Raw genomic sequence first — 20,608 nt, 5'->3', positions numbered from 1 at the left:
CTGAGGTGTGTATGCATTGGTAAACTGGGCGTGAGTTTCATACTTTTAAAATATGATGCAGCCAAGCTGCTCGTACTCTTTAGCGTTGTCTGCTTGAAGCCGCTGAATCTCAAAGTTACCCTGGTTTGCATTGTCTTCAGCACTGAACGCGTACTCTATGACATATATATATATTGTCTGAAAATATACAGGGCTTTCTTCCTGAAGTCTTCGTAGCAGTCATACAACTCGCTACGTTTCTTAATTGCATAAGTAAACATGAATCGAGAAAAGTCATCGATGAAGATCAAGAAGTAGCGACAACCAGTAAGGCTAGGCACATGTAGAAGACCACAGATATCTGAATGGGCTTTTGACAAAGGTGATGTAGCACGTTTAACAGCTATATTAGAGAAAAATGGGAAGCGGTGTGACTTCGCTAGCGTGCAGGCAGCACAAAAGAAATCTATCTTTGGACCTAGAGGTATAGATCCATCGAGTCCATGTATGGCCTGGTTCCTAGATAGGTCATTCAAGACACGAACGTTAGGGTGTCCAAGGCGTTTTTGTAGGAGCAGAAAGAAACGTTGCTTACCTGAGGCAATGAGAGCCGCTGGAGGTGCCGCTGGTTTGGCTTGGAGCTGATACAGATCCGAAATAGTAGCCATAAGCGCTTTGATCTTGAAGCGCTGGTCAGTTTGCATATAGCACTCTTTGCGGTCAAAGCTGAAGCGAAAGTCGTGTTTCACAGCTGCTGGAATTGATAGCAGACTGAATTGGAGCTGGGGAGCATACAGGACGCTACGAAGGATAAGCTTCTGCATAGTGCCCTTGGAGTCAGTGACTTCCAGATCGACCCGTCCAATGCCTTCGATGGGGATTTGGTTATTACCACCAACCATAATTGATCCACCACTGGAGGTGATGTCGGTATCCCACTGAGACTCATGCGTGACGTGGCGAGTGCAGACAGAGTCGATCGTCCAGGTGGGGTCGGGTTCTACCTTGGCCTAAGCAGTGAGGCTAAACAGAGGATTGACTGTGGTAGCAACAGCGATGAGACCGATGTCACGACGTCCTTGGGAGATTACCTTGCGGTTGTTTCCAAAATCACTGTCGTCGTCATCTTCCTCGTCATTGTCTGACTCAAGAGAGCGGTCCTTGTAGCGATCTTGGCCGCGTTGTTTGCCGCCATTTCCGTGCTTGTTCTTGCTACTACTGTTGTTGCCCTTGAAGTCGCGGCTGTTGTTATTCTTGCCGTGTCGTCCATTACCACCTTTGTTCGAGTTCTGGTACGGGTGATCGCGTTTCGAGTTACCCTTATAGGCGAAGTGAACAGGAAGTACTGTCTCAGCCCTCACACGTCCATCTCGCAAATCGTTTTGAAGGATTCGGCATTGGCGAAAATTGTGGCGTGGGCGATCACAGTAGGAGCAGACATTGGCGCTGTCACGGCCCTGAGCTTGTGTCACAGGAGGTCCGGTAGCCACTAGAGCTCTCTCACCCTTGGTTGCAGAGGTCTCTTGGCCAAGATGTAGCGCTCTTGAGCTTGAAGATCGCAAACCTTGCCTTCAATGCTCTGCTTAAGGTCTTCATACGGATATACTTCCGCTGGCCCTTCCAGATGCGGAGATCGCCCTTCCACGACTTGGGCATCGAGTGGAACAGGTAGATAGACTTCTGTCCCTCGGTCATCACCGATTCGGTGTCTTCTGACGCGGCTTTCATCGCGCTCTCAAGCTTGAGAAAGAACTCAATTAAGTCGGAGCCTTCCTCATACTTGATCTCCAGCAAGTAGTATTGAATGAAGAACGGATCACCATGAAAGGCTGCTCCCTCGTACTTCTGGCAGAGGTAGTTGAATATCTCGTAGGATGTCGTGAGATTTTTGACCAGCCGCACGTGCATGTTGTCCATCGTTTTCATCAAGAAGGCTTTGGTCTTAGCTTCTTGTCGACGGCGTTCGCGCTGGCTAAGAGGCTGGCGCTTCTCTTTCTTGGTGCGTTTGCGTGCACGGCGAGTATCGCGATGGTTAAATGGTCGAACTACCGGGAGGTCCTTCCTCGTATCGGAGCTGGCCCCAGAGTCTTCGTCCGAGTCCGAGATCAGCTTGAGCTCATCGTCGCTTTCGTCGTAGTCCACAGCGTCGGAGTCGATTTCGACGTTCTTGGTAGCGTTGGCATGCGGTTCATCGTTGACATCAGACATATCGCTGCCGCTGTATTCACTCTCATCTTCAGACACACCATCGTAGTCGGGCTGCTTCACGAAGCCGAGTAGGTGCTTGCCATCGAGTGCTGCGCACACACGGGTCTTCCAGACGTCGAAATTCTTGGCGCCGATGAGCGAGAGAAGTCGTCGCTTGAGGCTTGGCTTGGGCTCATAACCTATAGCTCGGTAAGCAGATCGAGACGAAGTAGAGAGAAAAAGAAGAAGATACTTGTAGGCGTCAAAAGACGAAGTGAGTTAGATTAGAGTTGGCCCACTACAAGCAGGCTGCCTAGCAGCAGACTTAAAATGGTTGGTTTTAGGAGAACTACACTGGTACAGACTAAAGCATAGCTATATCTTGACTAGCAGCTTTTAAAGAGACCTTTTGTATCGGATCATCAGCTTTCAGAGGTAGCTGGTACAATATGCCACTATGCAAAGGTGCAACCATTGACATAGATGAAGACCAACAACAATTTTCGTTGAAGTCAAAACGAAAGCCGAAATGATCAAACACTTAACGCGAATTCATTTATGGTGCGCTGTTTGCCCCAATTACTTCCTCCAATTGACAAGGTTTGCCAGAAGCTCCACTTTAAAGTTTTATTCACATGGCGCTATCCACCCAAGCACGGTTGACGGCTGAATCATCGTGGCCTGGTTCACATGAGTCATGTGACATGACATTGTCCGCTTTGAGTTTACGGTGACTTTTGGCTAAACGTCAGCATTTGCAGCATTGTGATTCACAATGTGAAGGGGTCCCGCATTAAAACTCAATTGAATTGTCAAGCGTCACAACGCCACAATGTTCGACACGCAAACGGTCCACAAGTCCTCCATGCATAAAGCATAGCAAAACAGGCTGCGCTTCTAGGTGGAAGACCAAGCAATGCTTGTATGCTTGAAGCATAGATAGATTCAGCAGCTCGTGAAGGAGAGCTTCTGTCCAAGCGACGATCTCTAAATTAGAGATCCGTTACGCAACAGTGCCAGATTTGAGCAAACGTTAGGTTCGTGGAATGCGCCCAATTTCTACCAATTATTTGCGCTCTTTCCCATCTCGCATTAAGCGTCGACGACACCGCCGGCGAAGCAGCTCCGCGTCCGAGGCGAACTTCCCCGCGCTACTCACATCGTCCGACTCGGAGTCATCGTCCAGTGAGTCCTTTCCTCGACGCTTTCTGGCGACCCCTTCACTGTCTCTACTGGCTCCACGGCGCCTGCGACATCGCCGTCCACGCAGCCTAAGCCCAAGGGTGCCTCACTCTGTGCGTTCTTTCGGCTCCAGCTCCACCATGGCGACGACAATGGTCCCTACGCCGCCCTACATGCTGGGTGAGCGTCCCACTCCTGCTCATGGTGGCTCAGGGGCGCCCTCTTTCCGCCAGGTGCCGTTTGTACGCGCGAGCGAACGTGTGGAGAGCGGTGTCAAGGTCCGCAAGCAACTCCGCAAGTACCTAAAGGCGGCGTCAGCCACGCAGCACATGGTGGCGCAGACCCACTTAAGTGATGCTTGTCTACCGGCATTACAGCCACAGGAAGTGGCTCAGTCTTGTTTCCAGGACTTTTTCACGCAGATGCGAACGTACAACCAGGTGCTAGGCAACAAGCACTTGGCAGCTAGCAAGGCCTACATGGATATGACCAAACCACTGGAGAATTCTGGCAAGTCGAAGCGATGGGCACGTGACGTTTACAACCTGGTGCAGCGTTGTGTGTCCGATGTGCAGCTGGCGGAGAAGAAGATGGACAAGGCACGACAACGCGTCACGCGTGCGGCGGACGAACTTGCCCATTGGAAGACGGTGCTGGCTGCGAATGAAGCTACGTATCAAGTGCAGCCAAACAACCCGGAGGTGAAGCGTGCCTTCCAGACGGCACAATACCGTTTCTCTAATGCTTTTGGTGAGGATGAAGCAGCCGGCGCTGAATACGACGACGCGAGGACAATGTTGATAAGTGCGATTGCTAGACGAGATGAGGTCGTGGAAGAGGCTTCCGAGCTCTCGCAGACTGTGGAGGAAGACCGACTCGACACGCTATTGATTGTTATCGGGCAGTTCGTGGAGACCAAAGTGGCGATATTACAGGCAGAAATTGAAGCGATGGCGGATCTGCAGCGAACACTTAAAGCCATGGACCGTGACTCGGTGGTGCAGCAGTATATTGTGGATAGTATGACTCCAGAACTTACACACCGTCATGCCAAGGCGCTAGGTTTGATGGAGTGGCATCGTGTGTCGTGGCGCTACGAACAGCAATCGCGACATTCGGCTGAACCTGAGAGCTATTTGTCAATTTCAGGGTCACAAGAGGACGTTGCCAAGCTAAAAGCTTCGGGTGTATCCGAGAAGGACGTTGAGGTTATCAAAGATTTTGTATCGAGTTGCTTCGTAGAGCCCGAAGCTGCTCTTCTCCCTTCCACAGCACTAACCTCTTCAGGTACGTCATCAAAGCACCGTGGCAAGTTCACGGATGCCTCAGCTTCAGCCACACAGTCAATGTATCGCTTAGGCGTTGTTCGACGCATCATACTGGATTGCCTCACACATCAGAGAACTCACGATCGCGAATTGACACGTGAGGGTTTTTCGAGACTTGCAGCGGCGCTGCGTTTGCTGCTAGATGCATGTCTTGCGCAGCATGACACACGGTCTACCAAGCACCTCATGAACATGCTGCAGACTTTTTACCGTAAAACCAGCAAGGACGGGCAGGAATATCTCCATGTTGCGCTGAAAGACCATGCGGCGTGGCGTGTAGCAGCCTTCTGGGGAGACGCGCTGCTAGAAAGTGTGGCGGAGGAACTCAGGAAGACGTCGACGGACACGCCGTGGTATTTTCTGCCTGACCCTGAACGAGCGCATAAGGTGCTGGAGGTCCACAACATTGTTTACGGACAAGCGTCGGCCTACTTGTACCATCTCTCTAGCTTTGGTTTTACGCGACGACAGCTTCTTCAATTCGCCCGCAATGTGTGTTTTGCTTATGAACTAGGCGAGGACCAGCGCATTAGCTTGCTGTCGTCAGTTCAGGGTATGGCGCTGGAGCGATCGCAAGAGGACGAATACGAGGAAAAACGAGAAGAGCCCATGGGAATGGCAGATGATGATTGGCAGCGTCCTTCTGAACGTGATAGCGAACTCTCTGGACGCAGTAGCAGTAGAGTCCCTGCTGCGCGAACGGCCGATGTGCAGTTCACATCCTTCACGCTACCCGACTGGTCGTCATTCTCAAGTGGTCGAGGTGCAAGTGGTGCTGGCGTTGATGGCATTCTGTCGAAGTTCGGTCGTGGACGTGGAGAGTCCAGTGCGTCCAACGCAACGACTGTGATTGAAAGCTCGTCCATCACGGCTTCGTATGCTGGTAGTGTGCGTGACGTGGAGGAAATGAAGATCATTGCATCCACCGTTCTAGGTGAAGATGGTGACGAATCGTGGGAAAACCTGTTCGGCACTTTGGTCGCGTCAGGCTCTTCAGCAAGTGACGAACCGATGCCTTCCATATTAGGTATTGACGATGATTCATCCGAATCCGGCGACAGCAAGCACAAGGATAAATTGATGAAGCGACGCAAGAACTCGCGTAAATTTAACGATCAGTTACGTCTGGCGCGCAGTATTCCTCTAAGTCTCCGGATCAACGAGGAGGAAGAGAACGGGGAGGAAGCTACGGAGACATCGACAGTGTCCGAGTATAGGCAACCTCCACTACCACCTGGACCTCCACCTTCGTCAGTCTTACTGCGACATCGGTCCACTGATAATGTCTTCGTAGCTGCTCGTGAGGAGGCTAACGATCTACCGCCCATGCGCAGGAGTGCATACCACGCAGCTAGATATGACCACGGTATGGAGGACAACGGAAGCGTCAAGTCGGAGCGGAGGAGACACAGGAAATTACACAAAGCGCGATCAGCTGCCAGTATCGACACCTCCATGCTTCGAGCTGAGACCGAGCAGGTCTTCAACAGCAGTCGCTCTGCTGCCGGCCCTGCCGCTGAGATGAACCAGATCAAGACAATTGCTGCTCGGATGAAACAGAGGCGCAAGGAGAACTCCAATGGCAACATCGACTTCGTAGCGCTGACGCGTACCCAGAGTGATGCCACGGGGGCAGCGTCTCCTGCTCCAGATGCACCAAAGGAGCCTCCCACACCAGAGAAGAAAAAGGCAACGACGACACTGTCAGGCGTTGCAGCTCTCCGCGCTCGATTCGAGAACAAATGAAGTGTCTAATACAAACAAACTGATGAGAACCTCAAGTAGGTAAACCAAAAAACCCTGAACAGACAGGGACTTGAAAGGGGAACAAAGTGAAGAGCAATTGGTGACTGTCATCGACATGAGTCTCAAAGCTTTCCTCTCTCTCTAAAAGCGACCGCCAGCTTTGGGCGCTTTGCCCTGATACTTGTCTGGCATCGCAAAGTTCGCCTTGGTGTCGCTAGTGTGCACAAAGAGGCGGCCGCATACAGGCATGATGTCCCACTCGAGAGTGAGCGTCACATTTGCGCCGCGCAACTCGTCGTACTGATCGGCCAAAAAGTACTTGACGCCTTCATCCTGGAGCTGCAGCTGGCTAGCAGCTTCCATTGTCTGCACAATCTTGTCCCAGACGACCACTTGGTTGCGGGAGTTGCTGGCGGTCTCGAAGTCGGCCATTACGTACACGAAGAGCTGCTTCACGTTCCAATTAAACACGGAGCTCAGATCTACCATAATATACATAGATGTCAGTATAACAGCCCACAGAGTAGTATTTATTATAGCCAGCGAGCGCACCGGCGTCCAGGTCGAACGAGAGCGTGGCGCGGTCTGCCTTATCACGGTAGTTGCGCAGCGAGTGCAGCTTGGTCATCTCCAGACGCCTCACGACCGGCGCTGGTTCGTGCATGTACGTGCTGATGGCTGTGAGGGTACACATGATGGCCAGGGCCATCAGCGACGTAAAGAACACGGAGTTCGCACGCGTCCAGACCGAGTACATGTTGCCACGCGGAGGATACTCGCCTAATGCTAAACGTGTCGATTTGCATTAGATGTGAGACATGTGATTGGCTGAAAAAGGCGAGGAACATTTCGGAGCAAAATACAATTACATGTACCTACGGTAAGCACATGCATTGATTGTTACAGACAGCACCCACTTCGTTCTCTAATAAGCTACAGCTTTACACTGTTGAGGCGGGATTGGCAGTTGCGAGCATCACGGCAGGCGCTGGTTGTCGCTCAACTCCAGCGTTCGCTAGCTCAGCGACCAAGAGCTGTGCCGTACGCAGGCAGCGCAGGTGCATGATCGTGTTAGCAGCCACTAACAGCCCAACGAATAGCCCAGCACTGTTGGAGTAGTAGTATGTTGATTCCATGTACTCATCCTCGGCGCTGCTGTCGCTATCACTGCCGTCGGTATCCCCATAGGTGAACATGCTCCCCGAGAATACCAGCGTCACTACTAGCAGCCACATATTGAGGATCAGCATGACGTAGTTCGCCCAAATGTACCAGCGCAGCCATTTGAGCCTCATCGCGTCCACAGGCGGCCGCGAGCCATAGTAGCCCATAAACGCCGTAAGCAGACCCAGTGTGCCTAGAATAAACGGCTGCAGGAACAAGAAGGTCGCCACGTAATACGCCATCAAGCAGCCCGCCATCCATCGGCACTTTTGCAAGAATGCAAAGCGCAAATTGTCTGCCTCCCCATCGCCCGAAATTGGGGCCATGGCCATGACAGTCACGTACGGATGACTTGGGTTTGCGCTGTTGTGCCCGCTCTGATAGATGCCTTGCGGGGCGTTCGGGTTCACGGGAATGTTGCTTCCGCCCTCCCGATGCGACTGGATCTGGTTAATGTTGCCCAGCGGTTGCGCTATGGCGATAGGCGGAAGCGTCGACGCCATCTTCATCGCGCTTGGCGTCGGCTGCGCTGCCGCATACGGTGCGTTTGAGGATTGAACGTCTTCTTGGATGCCCGCAGGAGTCGAAGTCATCGTCGCGGCGGGTGTCGGTGCAAGAGCTTCATGGACTGCATCAGCTACAGGAGGAGCAGGCATCTCCTCCTGCCTTGAATTGCCTGCGGATTGCATTGTCTTCTCTGTAGTGTCGATGCCGGCGGACTCCGAGGTTTTGACTTGGGGGTTGCAAAGGGACTAGGCAAGTATTCGGACCAGATATCCAGTCCGACCTTCGAAGGGTATTGCCCAATGAATGACCGGATCAGATTTGGGTTTTATCCAATCGAGAGCCGTCAAATGTGATGCTAATGAGCACAATCGGTATCCTGCCGAATTTCATAATGAAAGGGTTACGCTAAGAACTGTACCCCTACATGCGGAAAATGACGTTCATTGCTCGACGCCACGCTGCGTCACTGAATAGCCGTCACTTTTCGCTCGCTGCACCTGGCCAACCACCTTACCGTGTCCTCTTCTTCGGCACGGACGATGTGTCGCTCGCCACACTCAAGGCGCTGCACGCCAGCAGGTACGTGCACCAATTGGATCGTGTGGCTCTCCTTTCACGCACTCAATCCTGCGTGCATGTGGACATTGAAGCAATGAAGAGAATGTGGGCAACCGTCTAATTGAGCACATTGAGGTCGTTTGTCCATCGGACCGACCCATGAACGGCCGTAAAAAGGATGAACCAGTGCCAGTCAAGAGATTTGCACAGCGCTGTGGCTACAAGGCCTACGACACGCCGTCGCATTTAAAGTCGCTTAAGACGTGGGACTTTCCTGCTACTAGTCATTTTGACGTGGGCGTAGTCGTGTCCTTTGGCTACTTTCTGGTATGTGTGGCTGTCTGAAGCGAAGATCCGAGCTCATTTGGTGACGCTATCTGGTTTTGGTTGCAGCACCCGCACATGCTGAAGAACTTGCATCATGGTGCGATCAATATGCACCCGTCACTACTGCCAAAGGTTCGTGTGTTGATAGTAAAGCTGGATTGGACCGCTGGGAATTTATTTCGCTGTTTGATGGTTGCAGTACCGGGGCCCTGCACCGATCCACCATGCTCTCTTGAACGGCGACTCAACCACAGGCGTGTCAGTGATCGAGATCGACCCGAAGGCTTTCGACGTCGGGCGTATTCTACTTCAGAAACATTACGATATCAAGCCCGGTATCCAATGCCATGAGTGTGTCCAACCCGTTTTTTCTTCATCTTTGAGGGTCGGTACTAACGAGTTTTTTTCGTGCTTTCGTGGTATAATATAGCCTTGCGAAGGAACTCGCATCGTTTGGAGCGGATTGTATCGTAAAAACGCTGGGTGATCTACCGATGCTTAAGAAGACCGCAGTGACGCAGGACGACGCCGTCGCCTGTAAGGCCCCCAAGCTGACGTTCAAGGATGGGCTTATCTTCCTTAACGAAGCAGCTAGCGACATCTTCCACGTAAGAACAGGAGTTTTTATTGCACGCATGGTTTACTATGTACTCATGTTTCATTCGTGGTTCTACGCTTATCTTCTAGCGGTGGCAGGCACTGAGCAGCTCGGTTGGAGTAAAAGTCCAGTTTAGAGGAAAGGTGGTCAAGTTGATCGAGGTCCGGCTCCCAACCGCTGAAGAGCTGCAATCTGGTGCGTTATTTCGTCAAGTATGATGACCTGCTCGAGCGTAGTATTTTAACAGCACCCCCATCTTTAGTTGAAGCCGACGAGGATCGCAACGGACCAGCAGAGGCTGGGACCTTCTTCTTCGAAAAGAAACGCCAGGCGCTCTGGCTTCGATGTGCTGATGCTTCCTGGTTGCTAGTTACAAAGCTGCAGCAAGCAGATCGCAAAGTTGGGGCCGCGCTTGATTTCTGCAACGGATACCGGCTGAAGAATATGCAGCGCGAGCGATTCGAGAGTGTTTTCACTGGACCCGTCAGCAGCAAGCTGTAAATGTGGTGGTATCACTTTGAATTGTACATGTGAGCAGCTAACGTAACACCCCCAAGTTCCCTGTACAGCACTGATTCCCACGTCAAACTAGAAATAAAACAGGTTCATTTCTGCGGACAGTTTGTACGGTACTACCTGGTATCAAATTTGCCGTTTTGGTCCCCTTTGCAGATCGTACGACCGTGACTCGTACTTCAATGGATTCTTGTTCGCAGATGCAGTAGCATCGTTTCAGATACGAAGTACTGATTTAAATATGCTTGAGTATCTGTGTAAGTACTGACCTCCTTTTAATTTATGTCAATAGGTGGGGTAGGTATTGCAATTTGCGTCCTAGTTAACCCCAGTGAGCTATTTTGGTATGATAAATGGAAGGATCAACTTTTGATGGCCTCTCTTGGAGCAACCAGAGCACAAATTGAAAAAAACTTGAGGCTCATCATGACGTTAAGACTTCGTTTAGCAAGGTTCGAGGACCTCAGCCCAAACGCATGCGCACTGATGTTGTAAAGACAAGCTTAAGTGCGACGCTTAATCTTTGCTAAAGATGGAGTTTTATCCTAGTTCCTAGGATAAACTATTATGCGGCGGACTCAGTAGACAATCTTACCGATCGCCGCAGTGGCTTTGATTTGTGTCGGGTGACTCGTCGCTCAAACTGTTCAACCGATGCTTGTGATCTTTTACGCAATGGGGGTGGAGCACGAGTTTGCCTGGACTTTGTTGCTGCTTGCTGACATGCATCGGGCAGCTTGGCTGATGAATGAAATTTGTCAAAGCAAGATTCATCGTTCTCCCAGCGTGACGTCTGGCAAAGAGCAACCTTGCATAAGGAGCATTCGTATCTAGTCTTATATCCTAGTCGATGGCGGGTAGTGTTCTCTTCACCATGATCTCGTTCACAGCACAGCACACATCGAAGTTGTTTTCCGGAAAGCAGCAACCTCTGAAGTACCGTAGTTAGTGTCAATTTTCTAGCTTCACAACCACATAATGAATGAGCTAATCATACCTCGTTGTGAAGCTCTCGACTGGACTTTCGAAGCTTCCGCCATTCGGGGTCATCGTCAAAATGATCACGTACCCGGCACGCAAACGAATGCGGCTTCAAAAAAGTGCTTCCCAGCTCATTCGCGCTCAAGACATTTGTATCAACCTCAGAAAGCGGCCGTCTCGGTGCATCGATACTGTCGTCGTCATAAGCGTTTCCTCCCAAACAGCTTGCGGCATCTCGGCAAAAATTTCGAAATGATGCATTTTTACTTTTGTGTTGTTGGTAGTTGCTGTAGGACTTGCACCTATCTTCGTCCATTAAGAACGCGGTTCCCTGAATTAAGCAAAGCATACGCAGAAATGAGTACATGTACACTGTACAGTGTATTGATTGCATGTACAACGTACGCTGAGTAACTGGGCTGACTGGAACGCGTTGTAAACTTAAGTCATCAAAAACCGCAGCCAAATAGCAGCGAGGGGTGGTAAATGCTCGTGCGATGGCTTTATATTCTTCAGGTACCGGGATATACGTCGATTCCTCCTTTGACTCGATTCCAGATCGCTATCACGCTGGGGATTATGTGTTTTGCTGCAGGTAGTGGGCCTCCACGTTCTTCGGCTTTAGCCACAACTATTCGCCATAACGCGAGATGCTGCTTCAGCGTTGATACGTCTCCACAATATCCTAATTCGTCTACTGTAAACGGCGGTACGGGAGCGTCGGGTGTGTAGATCCAGTCCATGCATGCTTCTTTGATATTCCGGAGAGCAAGTCGATAAGCATCCACAATATCGTCACCAATTACAACGTGAACGACACGAAGTATTGCTGTTGACGACGCATACACAATGAATCCATCTCTTAGAGACCCAGAAATGATGTTGTGTAGCAGCTGAGATCGGTGCCCTTGGTCGGGAATCAACGTCTTCAAGTACCGACTATCAGAATGGGAATTCAGCTCTACAGCTGCGAATTTACCGCATCGCACTGCAATATTTCGCTCTGTGTCGACAGTATTGCCTCTAGTCTTCGTTTTATACTCCAGTACAGCAACAAAACGAATCATTACTAGAAGGCCGAGTTACCAATGCGATATCATTCGGAGAAAATGCCAAATAGCGCTCGTCAGGGCTATATCATGCATCATTCTCACAAATCAATAATGGTACGTAGCTGTGGCAGTCGTTCAACGTACCAACAAAGGAGACCATAAGACTTTGTGTGAAGAATGCGAAAGTTTGAGTGTGCTTCAAGAAACCTTGGTACACGTGAGCAAATGTTTTCCTCGTTCTTAGATCAACTTTCATGTCCGTAGACGATATTGGAGCTAAGAACCAAGCGCTAAGTAGCGCTGCAGCGGGAGATTTAATCGTGTTCTTTTTCGAATTTGTGTCACTTTCCCCGTTCAAAAGACGGCCGATAAGCTCACGTTTGTTTCCTGACACTGTGAGTCCTTGATCACGACACAGTTGTTGCAACTCATTATTTTTCATTGTGCTGAGAGCCGATTCTGATGGAATCTCACTACCAGTTGAAGATCGGGATGCACCAGAGATTGAATCGGTCATAATACCTAATATTTTCTGCACCAGTTGAACGGTAGTCTGCTGCGCCAAGTTGTGATAAACACTGCACCGATTCTCGGAGGCTTGTTCTAGCTCGCCAGGACTCTCAGAAGTCTTAACAATTGCGCGGAGAATCTGAACTGCAACAAGTCCAGTAATGCGAAATTGGCGCATGAGAAACCAGTCGGGAGTTCTCTGACATTCCGTCAGAATAAGCACACGTCTTTCAAAACTCGCAAATTCGTTTCCTTGGATGTCACGATGAGCTTGTTGTGGTCTAGGCAATGGAATATACGACCATTTTCCAGGACCAGCCGATTTAAGTGAAGTGTTGCATAGTACAACACTACCAAGCCCAGAGCGATAAACCAAAGCGCACATCGTAGAAGTGCTCTCTGTAGATCTGACAGAGTGCTTCATGGTAGCCCATTTTGTAGTTTTGACACCTTTCTCCGTCATCACTGTCTGCCTCTGAGTACCAAGTTTTCCGTATGTGAACGGAAAGCTGTGATCACGTTTATGAGTCCCGATAACTATGCCGCCACACTCCATAATTTGGCGGTTTACTTCCTTGGACTGATATCCACGATCCAAAGCAAAGACAACCCCCGGGAGTTTAATTTGGCTATCCGTGGATACACCACAGAGCGATCGCATTAGAATTCGCAGCACGTCAACCACGGTCTCACCTCTGGACGCCACATGACTACACAAGAATAATCCGGTGACCAGCGACACGATGCCGTGTTGTACAGGGCCGAATCTAGGCACATGATCGTGTTAGTGCGTACTATCAGAATATATAGCAACATGTGCGTTACATGCTTGCCCTTTTGCTGGATTTCGAGTTCTCGTCAGCCCGAGATCATCAACCGATTTTGAGCGAAGTCTCAACAAATCATCATCCAGACTGGCAATCGAAACTTCGTTTACAAATCCAATTTTGGAGCACACTCGACGAATTGCATCCATTGCTTGAGATAAGTGGCGGTCCGGTGAAAATGGGGCATTCCAAAAGTCTGAAGAAGTAGAAATAGCCGCACTTGGGGTCCCACGTGCATTCAACAACGTCTACAATTCATTGCTTTGTTTGCAGGAGGATAGTACCTCTTGTTTTCTTCAGCATAGAGCTTTGTCGGCGAAATACTGTAGAAGCACAACCACAGCTCCACTTCAAGCATTTTTTTTACTTCATTCACCGTTGCAAACTCGCTGGTATCCATATTTGCATTTATATGCTGCATTGTCAGCATCAGCACGGTCGGATCTAGCCACAACTGTACGATGTCCTCAACAGGAAGTTCAGGCTGGAGAGGACGTGAACGTTTGCCGTACATACGCGCCATCAGACGCTCAGCCACCCGGGGGACCTCTAGTCTTGCCTTCGCGAGAAGGTATTGCTCCACATCATCAATACCGAGCTCTAATGACGTCTCTTCCACTTCGAGATGGTCGAACTATCAAGCTCGCCGTCATCTTCACGCTCTGATAGCAATTCTTCATCATCGGAGTCGGCCATGCTAGTTGGAGCAATCCGCGCGGAATCGCTTGAGTTGAAGGGGGCGATGAAGAGTGAATGTAGACAATTTTATCCTATCGCAAAAGAGGCCATACGATATAATCAAGCAGCCTATTTTTGGCTCGGAAATGTTTGATCCTTTCTCTTAGGATAAATTTCACTGGGGTTAAGGGTGGTGCCAATGCCAAACTCCTCTGCTTAATACTGATCATCTAGAGCGCCAAGTCCAACTATCCTATTCAAGCCCCCCATATATGTGTGAATGGGGTCTGCTATCGTACATACTCGAGTGCGTTCATCAACCATCGCATCATGGCTAAATGGCTGCGCGAAACTCACAGTTGGGGGCCAGCAGGCCCGTTCGCCAAAGAGCGCCAGTTATGACTCGATAACGCAAGTGGATAGGCAGGCGAAGAGATGCAGAAGGCTGCACGTGAGCTGCCAACGCGCGCGCGCTTTTTCCCGCCTAACACGACCGATTTTGTGCAGCCAGCGGATCGCTTTCCAATTCAGCGAATCAAGGTAAGCTGGCGGAGCCTATGTGAACGTCGCAATATGGGGGTTATTAGACATCGAGAAAGGCGCAAAGTCAAGCGGGGTCCTTGAAAGCGTTTCTTTTAGATACTGCGGCCGAGTGTATTCGTCTCTGAACAAGACGAGAACGGGGTGAGCTGGGCAAAACAATCGATGGTGTGGTGTGGGCTGGATGCAGTGGTGGAAAAGGCGAACCTTTTCGCCTTTTGAAAAGTTTAGGCGGGGACCAAACCCCTCGCCATTTTGCCCAAACGTCTTGGTTTTAGTTTCTACTACTTAGTTAACTTTCTACTATTTAGTTGCAGCATGTTAACCACACAACGAAAGAAAGTGGCGGGAGGCCCTTCATCAAAAATGTAGATTTTCTCTTCGTGCGTCGGCCCCGCTGTCAGAGCGACTCTTGAGTGTTTTTTTTCGTCGACGTCCGAGTTAGTGTACGCGCTCTGCTCTTTCCGAAGCCGCCGCAGCGTCCGCATTCTCGTACGTGGACTCATCGACGTCGGTGCTGGTGTACGTGCTCCTGTCTTGCCCGACGCCGTCGCAGCGTCCGCATCCTCGTACGTGCTCTGGTCGGCGTCCGAGTTGATTGTACGCGCTCCGGTCTTGACCGAGCCTCCGCAGCGCCCGCATTCTCGAACGTGTTCTCTTATGCGTCCGAGTTAGTGTACGCGCTCTGCTCTTTCCGAAGCCGCCGCAGCGTCCGCATTCTCGTACGTGGACTCATCGACGTCGGTGCTGGTGTACGTGCTCCTGTCTTGCCCGACGCCGTCGCAGCGTCCGCATCCTCGTACGTGCTCTGGTCGGCGTCCGAGTTGATTGTACGCGCTCCGGTCTTGACCGAGCCTCCGCAGCGCCCGCATTCTCGAACGTGTTCTCTTATGCGTCCGAGTTGGTGTACGTGCTCCGGTCTTTCCGAAGCCGCCGCAGCGTCCGCATTCTCGTACGTGGACTCATCGACATCGGTGCTGGTGTACGTGCTCCTGTCTTGCCCGACGCCGTCGCAGCGTCCGCATCTTCGTACGTGTTCTGGTCGGCGTCCGAGTTGATTGTACGCGCTCCGGTCTTGACCAAGCCTCCGCAGCGCCCGCATTCTCGAACGTGTTCTCTTATGCGTCCGAGTTGGTGTACGTGCTCCGGTCTTTCCGAAGCCGCCGCAGCGTCCGCATTTTCGAACGTGTTCTCTTCGGCGTCCGTGCTCCTGTCTTGCCCGACGCCGTCGCAGCGTTCGCATCCTCGTACGTGTTCTGGTCGGTGTCCGAGTTGATTGTACGCGCTCCGGTCTTGACCGAGCCTCCGCAGCGCCCGCATTCTCGAACGTGTTCTCTTATGCGTCCGAGTTGGTGTACGTGCTCCGGTTTTTCCGAAGCCGCCGCAGCGTCCTCATTCTCGTACGTGTTCTGGTCAGCGTCCGCGTTGATCATACGCGCTCCGGTCTTGCCCTAGCCGCCGCAGCGTCCGCATTCTCGAACGTGTTCTCTTCGGCGTCCGTGCTCCTGTCTTGCCCGACGCCGTCGCAGCGTTCGCATCCTCGTACGTGTTCTGGTCGGTGTCCGAGTTGATTGTACGCGCTCCGGTCTTGACCGAGCCTCCGCAGCGCCCGCATTCTCGAACGTGTTCTCTTATGCGTCCGAGTTGGTGTACGTGCTCCGGTTTTTCCGAAGCCGCCGCAGCGTCCTCATTCTCGTACGTGGACTCATCGACGTCGGTGCTGGTGTACGTGCTCCTGTCTTGCCCGACGCCGTCGCAGCGTCCGCATCCTCGTACGTGTTCTGGTCGGCGTCCGAGTTGATTGTACGCGCTCCGGTCTTGATCAAGCCTCCGCAGCGCCCGCATTCTCGAACGTGTTCTCTTATGCGTCCGAGTTGGTGTACGTGCTCCGGTCTTTCCGAAGCCGCCGCAGCGCCCGCATTCTCGAACGTGTTCTCTTATGCGTCCGAGTTGGTGTACGTGCTCCGGTTTTTCCGAAGCCACCGCAGCGTCCTCATTCTCGAACGTGTTCTCTTCGGCGTCCGTGCTCCTGTCTTGCCCGACGCCGTCGCAGCGTTCGCATCCTCGTACGTGTTCTGGTCGGTGTCCGAGTTGATTGTACGCGCTCCGGTCTTGATCAAGCCTCCGCAGCGCCCGCATTCTCGTACGTTGTCTCTTAAGTGTTCTCGTCGACATTCGAGCTAGTGTACGCGCTCCGGTCTTGCCCGAAGCCACTGCAGCGCCCGCATTCTCGTACGTGGTCGCTTAAGTGTTCTCGTCGACATTCGAGCTAGTGTACGCGCTCCGGTCTTGCCCGAAGCCACTGCAGCGTCCGCATTCTCGTACGTGGACTCGTCGACGTCGGTATTGGTGTACGCGTTCCTGTCTTGCCCGACGCCGTCCCAGCGTCCGCATTCACGTACGTGTTCTCTTCGGCGTCCGTGCTAGTGTACATGGTGCTGCCACTTCCCGAAGCCCCCCCCCCACTGCACCCACAGCCCCGTTGACGTCCGTGTTGGTGGAGCAAATGCTAGTGCGTGTGGTAACGGCAGAGACTTGTCGATTACGAATTCAACTTAATGCTCGACAGTCGAAACGAAAACGAAGGTGGTGATGTAATCATATTTGGTTACACGCTCAATTAGCTCGGTGGGTTATGAGAATTTGACCGTGCGAAGAGAGCAGCGAGTGGTGACTTCAGAGCGCGAATACATCGGACGTTCCTCTCTTGCAGAAACATGGGGCCATCGGTGTCTGGAAACGGTGTGTTATCGGGTGTGGGGGTCTCCTCGAAGTCCCAATTGCGGAAAAGGCTGTCTTCGTAAGACGCAGTGAAATTACTACCAAGCTCCGCATCCTCAAAAACTTCTTCAAGATACTCTACCCAGTGTGGAAAGGATTTTTCTGCATCAACGCCGTCGTCTATATCGTCCAAGTCGTCCTCGTATGGTGCCTGCCCATCCTTTTGATCGGCTTGCGACCACAGTGGAGTGGGGCAATTCTGACGGGTGGACTGGCGTTGATGTGCTTGTGGAGTGGGGGTTCGTTTGCGAAAAGAGCGTCGTATTGGGGTTCGCGATGTACGACCCGGCGAAACGGTGAGCTGGGGTGTGCAGCGTAGGCTTTCTAGATGGTGCAGCTTCAGGCAGGGCGTCAGTGGAGATGGGTGCCGCTAATACGGCGGCGCTAACGGACCCGCTGTCGGACGATTCATGCCCCTCAACCCGCCATTTTTCTTGTACGAATCTGTCAACCAGCGGGCGCTCTGTTGAATCTAGAATACGGGATATTGTTGGCCCGCTTTCGGTGGATGTTTGTTCGCGCTCACGCTTGTATTGGCGTATACACTGCGTGTCTAGAGCTTTCGGTGGTTTCATCTTATTGCGTCTTGGAGTATGCATCATCCCAATCTCGCTGAATAACCTTTTCGTAGCTGCAGTATCAACCGCGATCGAGAGTACTCTTATTGCCAGGTCAGGTAAAACACTTGTTGGGTTTTCCTTTTAACGTGCTGCCAATACTTAACTTATTATATCGAAACTCTTTCGGATGCGCGGAAGACAGCGAATTCTCAATCCACTCAATCATATAACTGCGAATACAGTCGTAGTCATCATCAATTCGACGACGGTAATAATAGACAGCAAATTTTGCGAGCTGTGTCGAAGATGCGATTATGGCTGATTTTTTGCTATCTTGATACCGTTGCCGGTGCTCTTGCTCAGTGCTCTCGTCTAGCACATCTCTACCAAAAAGGCGCTCCTCCATCTCTACGACACGCTTTCTGTCGTCGGTTCTTTCCACAAGTTTTCTTCCTTCGTCGGCCGTCATCGGGCTCAATAGAAAGGTCAACATGATCAGTGACTGTGCACATTGTTCCCAGCGTAATTCTACACATTGAATTAGTCCACTTCGGTAATTCAAATAAAAGTTGTCGAAACCCACAAAAATATCACGAACTGATAAAACGACATATGTCAATGTGCTATCGTCGCATTGAAGCCGATAGGATGACTCCAATAATGGCGCAGTAACTTGTTCCGCCGCTGTCAGCTTCCTCCAAAATGATGGGTCGTTGAACACCTTCAGCGATCTAGGGTAATCCTTATAGCCACAGTACTTGCTATAAGCATCTCTAGCGCAGTACGAACTCTCAATAATGAGGCAAAACAGCTCTGCATTCTATTCCTTGGTGTCTCACAAAGTGTAAACAACGCTAGCGGCTTGTCGTAGCATTCCTCCATCATGGCTCTATCTCGGACAAGCCACTTAGCTGATGACGCAGTAAGGCACTTAACGGCTGCCGTTGCCTCCTTGGCAGCCCCAAAAAACGACTTTAACACTGCTTTGACAATGTTGTTGATACAGTGTGCAAAGCAGAACAGAAACGTAGCATTAGGCCATCGTAAAGCCAAGATGCGCCGAGCGAGAACCCAATTGGCTCTGGAGCTAAAAACCCTTAGCACAGCTACCTACTTGCAGGATAAAATCCCGCAAGTTATAATCTTCCCCCTAAGCAGCCCCAGGAACCTCGAACTATCGGTGTATATGTGTCTTGCTAGCTACTAATGCAAGCTAACGTGCATACATGCAGCATACCTCGAGTAGTGTCGCGATCCCTGGCCTCCGTTCTGAAAATGGGGGGGGGAATGAAATTTGAACATTGCAATTAAATACGATATGTAGACCAAATACACTGTGTACAACACATAATGTTAGTCTTAGCCAATCGAGGCCACCTTCGCTCCGCTCAGCAGCCATTAAAACGCACGTATTAGCGCTACATTTATTAGACCTAGCCGCGGACGGAAATACGGACGCAGACCAGACTCCACTAGGCCCCTAGTCTAGGGGGGGGGATAAACGGCTGGATCGGAAAAGGGCACGTTCGCGCAAATTGCTGGTTTGGATGTTGGTTATAAATGACATTTAGCCCGATTCAGGTTTTGTTTATTGCTGAAAAAGTCAAAACCAGCTCGTTTGAGGCATTCTAGCCTGATCAGAGTTTGGGTGTTTCAGATAGCAATTGAGCTGTTTCAAATTTCCAGCTTGATAAGACCCATAGCAACTGGAATCACCCTAAGTCGAACGAATTGCATTCCTACACCATTAATACATGTGATTTTTCATATGTTTCAAATGCCATGTGCGCTTAAGGGTGCTCCCAACGAGGATAAAGGCGCTCGTAGAAACCGTTCATTTGTCATTTTTAGATAAACGTGCTGTATCATGAGAGCACCTTTAGCTCAAACGCCACAATTCCACTTCCGCAGAGAATATTTACGGTCGTTTAAACATTTTTAAAACCTTTTTTCTGTATTGTGAAGCTAGATATTCCTTGTCTGAAAGTCAAAAGCTTCGTTCTTGAAAGCCTTAGCCAACCTTCTACTCGTGTCTACCGTCTTTGATACTTCGTTCAGATTGCAATCATCTATCAGAGTTGTTTTAGCAAGCTCCAAAGTAATCGAAGTCGCAGGAAGGGATCCCTGTCTCGGCAGCGCAGCGTGATCACGGAAGCAGAGATAGCGAGACGCTATCTCACAACGAGCGCCGCCGTGCCGGTGATGCTCAGAAGACCCGTACGAGAAAAGCCAATATGACGCTCTCTCAGCGCGACCGTGCCCGGAAGAAGGACGCTGAGCTCACCCGTGCCCGTAGAGCTCGAATGGGCGGAGTAGAGCTTCAGAAACGACGGCGGCAGGAGAGGCAGCACCAGAAGGAGCATAGAGTGGAACATACAGCAGATCAACAGCAACAGGAACGCGAGCTACACCGTGTACAACATGCATCTCGAAGAGCAGAGATGTTAAAAGATGATCGCGAAGCTGGCCGTGATCTACATCGCCAACAGGAAGCGGGTCGTCGATCTCAGCAGACAGCGGAAGCGCGCCAGCAAGAACTCGAGCGGGTGCGCACTAGACGCCAATGTGTACGCCATGGACACGCCCT

At 51.0% G+C, this 20,608-nt stretch overlaps 4 protein-coding genes across 4 annotated transcripts; 2 read left to right on the top strand and 2 right to left on the bottom strand.

Moving 5' to 3' along the window:
* Nucleotides 1–3,488: 3,488 nt before the first annotated feature.
* Nucleotides 3,489–6,422, top strand: PITG_08207 (uncharacterized protein; the record flags this gene model as incomplete). The annotated part of the gene is made up of 1 exon (XM_002904322.1): nucleotides 3,489–6,422. One exon carries the CDS (start codon nucleotides 3,489–3,491, stop codon nucleotides 6,420–6,422), a length of 2,934 nt encoding a protein of 977 aa, XP_002904368.1.
* A 141-nt stretch (nucleotides 6,423–6,563) lies between these two features.
* On the bottom strand, nucleotides 6,564–8,305 carry PITG_08206 (signal peptidase complex subunit 3, putative; the record flags this gene model as incomplete). Its single annotated transcript, XM_002904321.1, has 3 exons — nucleotides 6,564–6,904; nucleotides 6,975–7,208; nucleotides 7,468–8,305. 3 exons carry the CDS (start codon nucleotides 8,240–8,242, stop codon nucleotides 6,564–6,566), a joined length of 1,350 nt encoding a protein of 449 aa, XP_002904367.1.
* A 195-nt stretch (nucleotides 8,306–8,500) lies between these two features.
* PITG_08205 (methionyl-tRNA formyltransferase, putative) lies at nucleotides 8,501–10,196 on the top strand (the record flags this gene model as incomplete). The annotated part of the gene is made up of 7 exons (XM_002904320.1): nucleotides 8,501–8,672; nucleotides 8,744–8,978; nucleotides 9,045–9,110; nucleotides 9,178–9,329; nucleotides 9,409–9,586; nucleotides 9,666–9,771; nucleotides 9,839–10,196. 7 exons carry the CDS (start codon nucleotides 8,518–8,520, stop codon nucleotides 10,075–10,077), a joined length of 1,131 nt encoding a protein of 376 aa, XP_002904366.1.
* Nucleotides 10,197–12,001: 1,805 nt separating this feature from the next.
* On the bottom strand, nucleotides 12,002–14,457 carry PITG_08204 (uncharacterized protein; the record flags this gene model as incomplete). The annotated part of the gene is made up of 5 exons (XM_002904319.1): nucleotides 12,002–12,012; nucleotides 12,270–12,779; nucleotides 13,329–13,402; nucleotides 13,975–14,096; nucleotides 14,440–14,457. The coding sequence occupies 5 exons, from the start codon at nucleotides 14,455–14,457 to the stop codon at nucleotides 12,002–12,004; spliced, it is 735 nt and encodes a 244-aa protein (XP_002904365.1).
* Between the last annotated feature and the right edge of the window lie 6,151 nt (nucleotides 14,458–20,608).

The sequence above is a fragment of the Phytophthora infestans genome, genomic scaffold (genome assembly GCF_000142945.1).
Source record: "Phytophthora infestans T30-4 supercont1.12 genomic scaffold, whole genome shotgun sequence".
Classification (NCBI taxonomy): Eukaryota; Oomycota; class Peronosporomycetes; order Peronosporales; family Peronosporaceae; genus Phytophthora; species Phytophthora infestans.
This window is presented reverse-complemented; position numbering and strand designations above follow the sequence as displayed.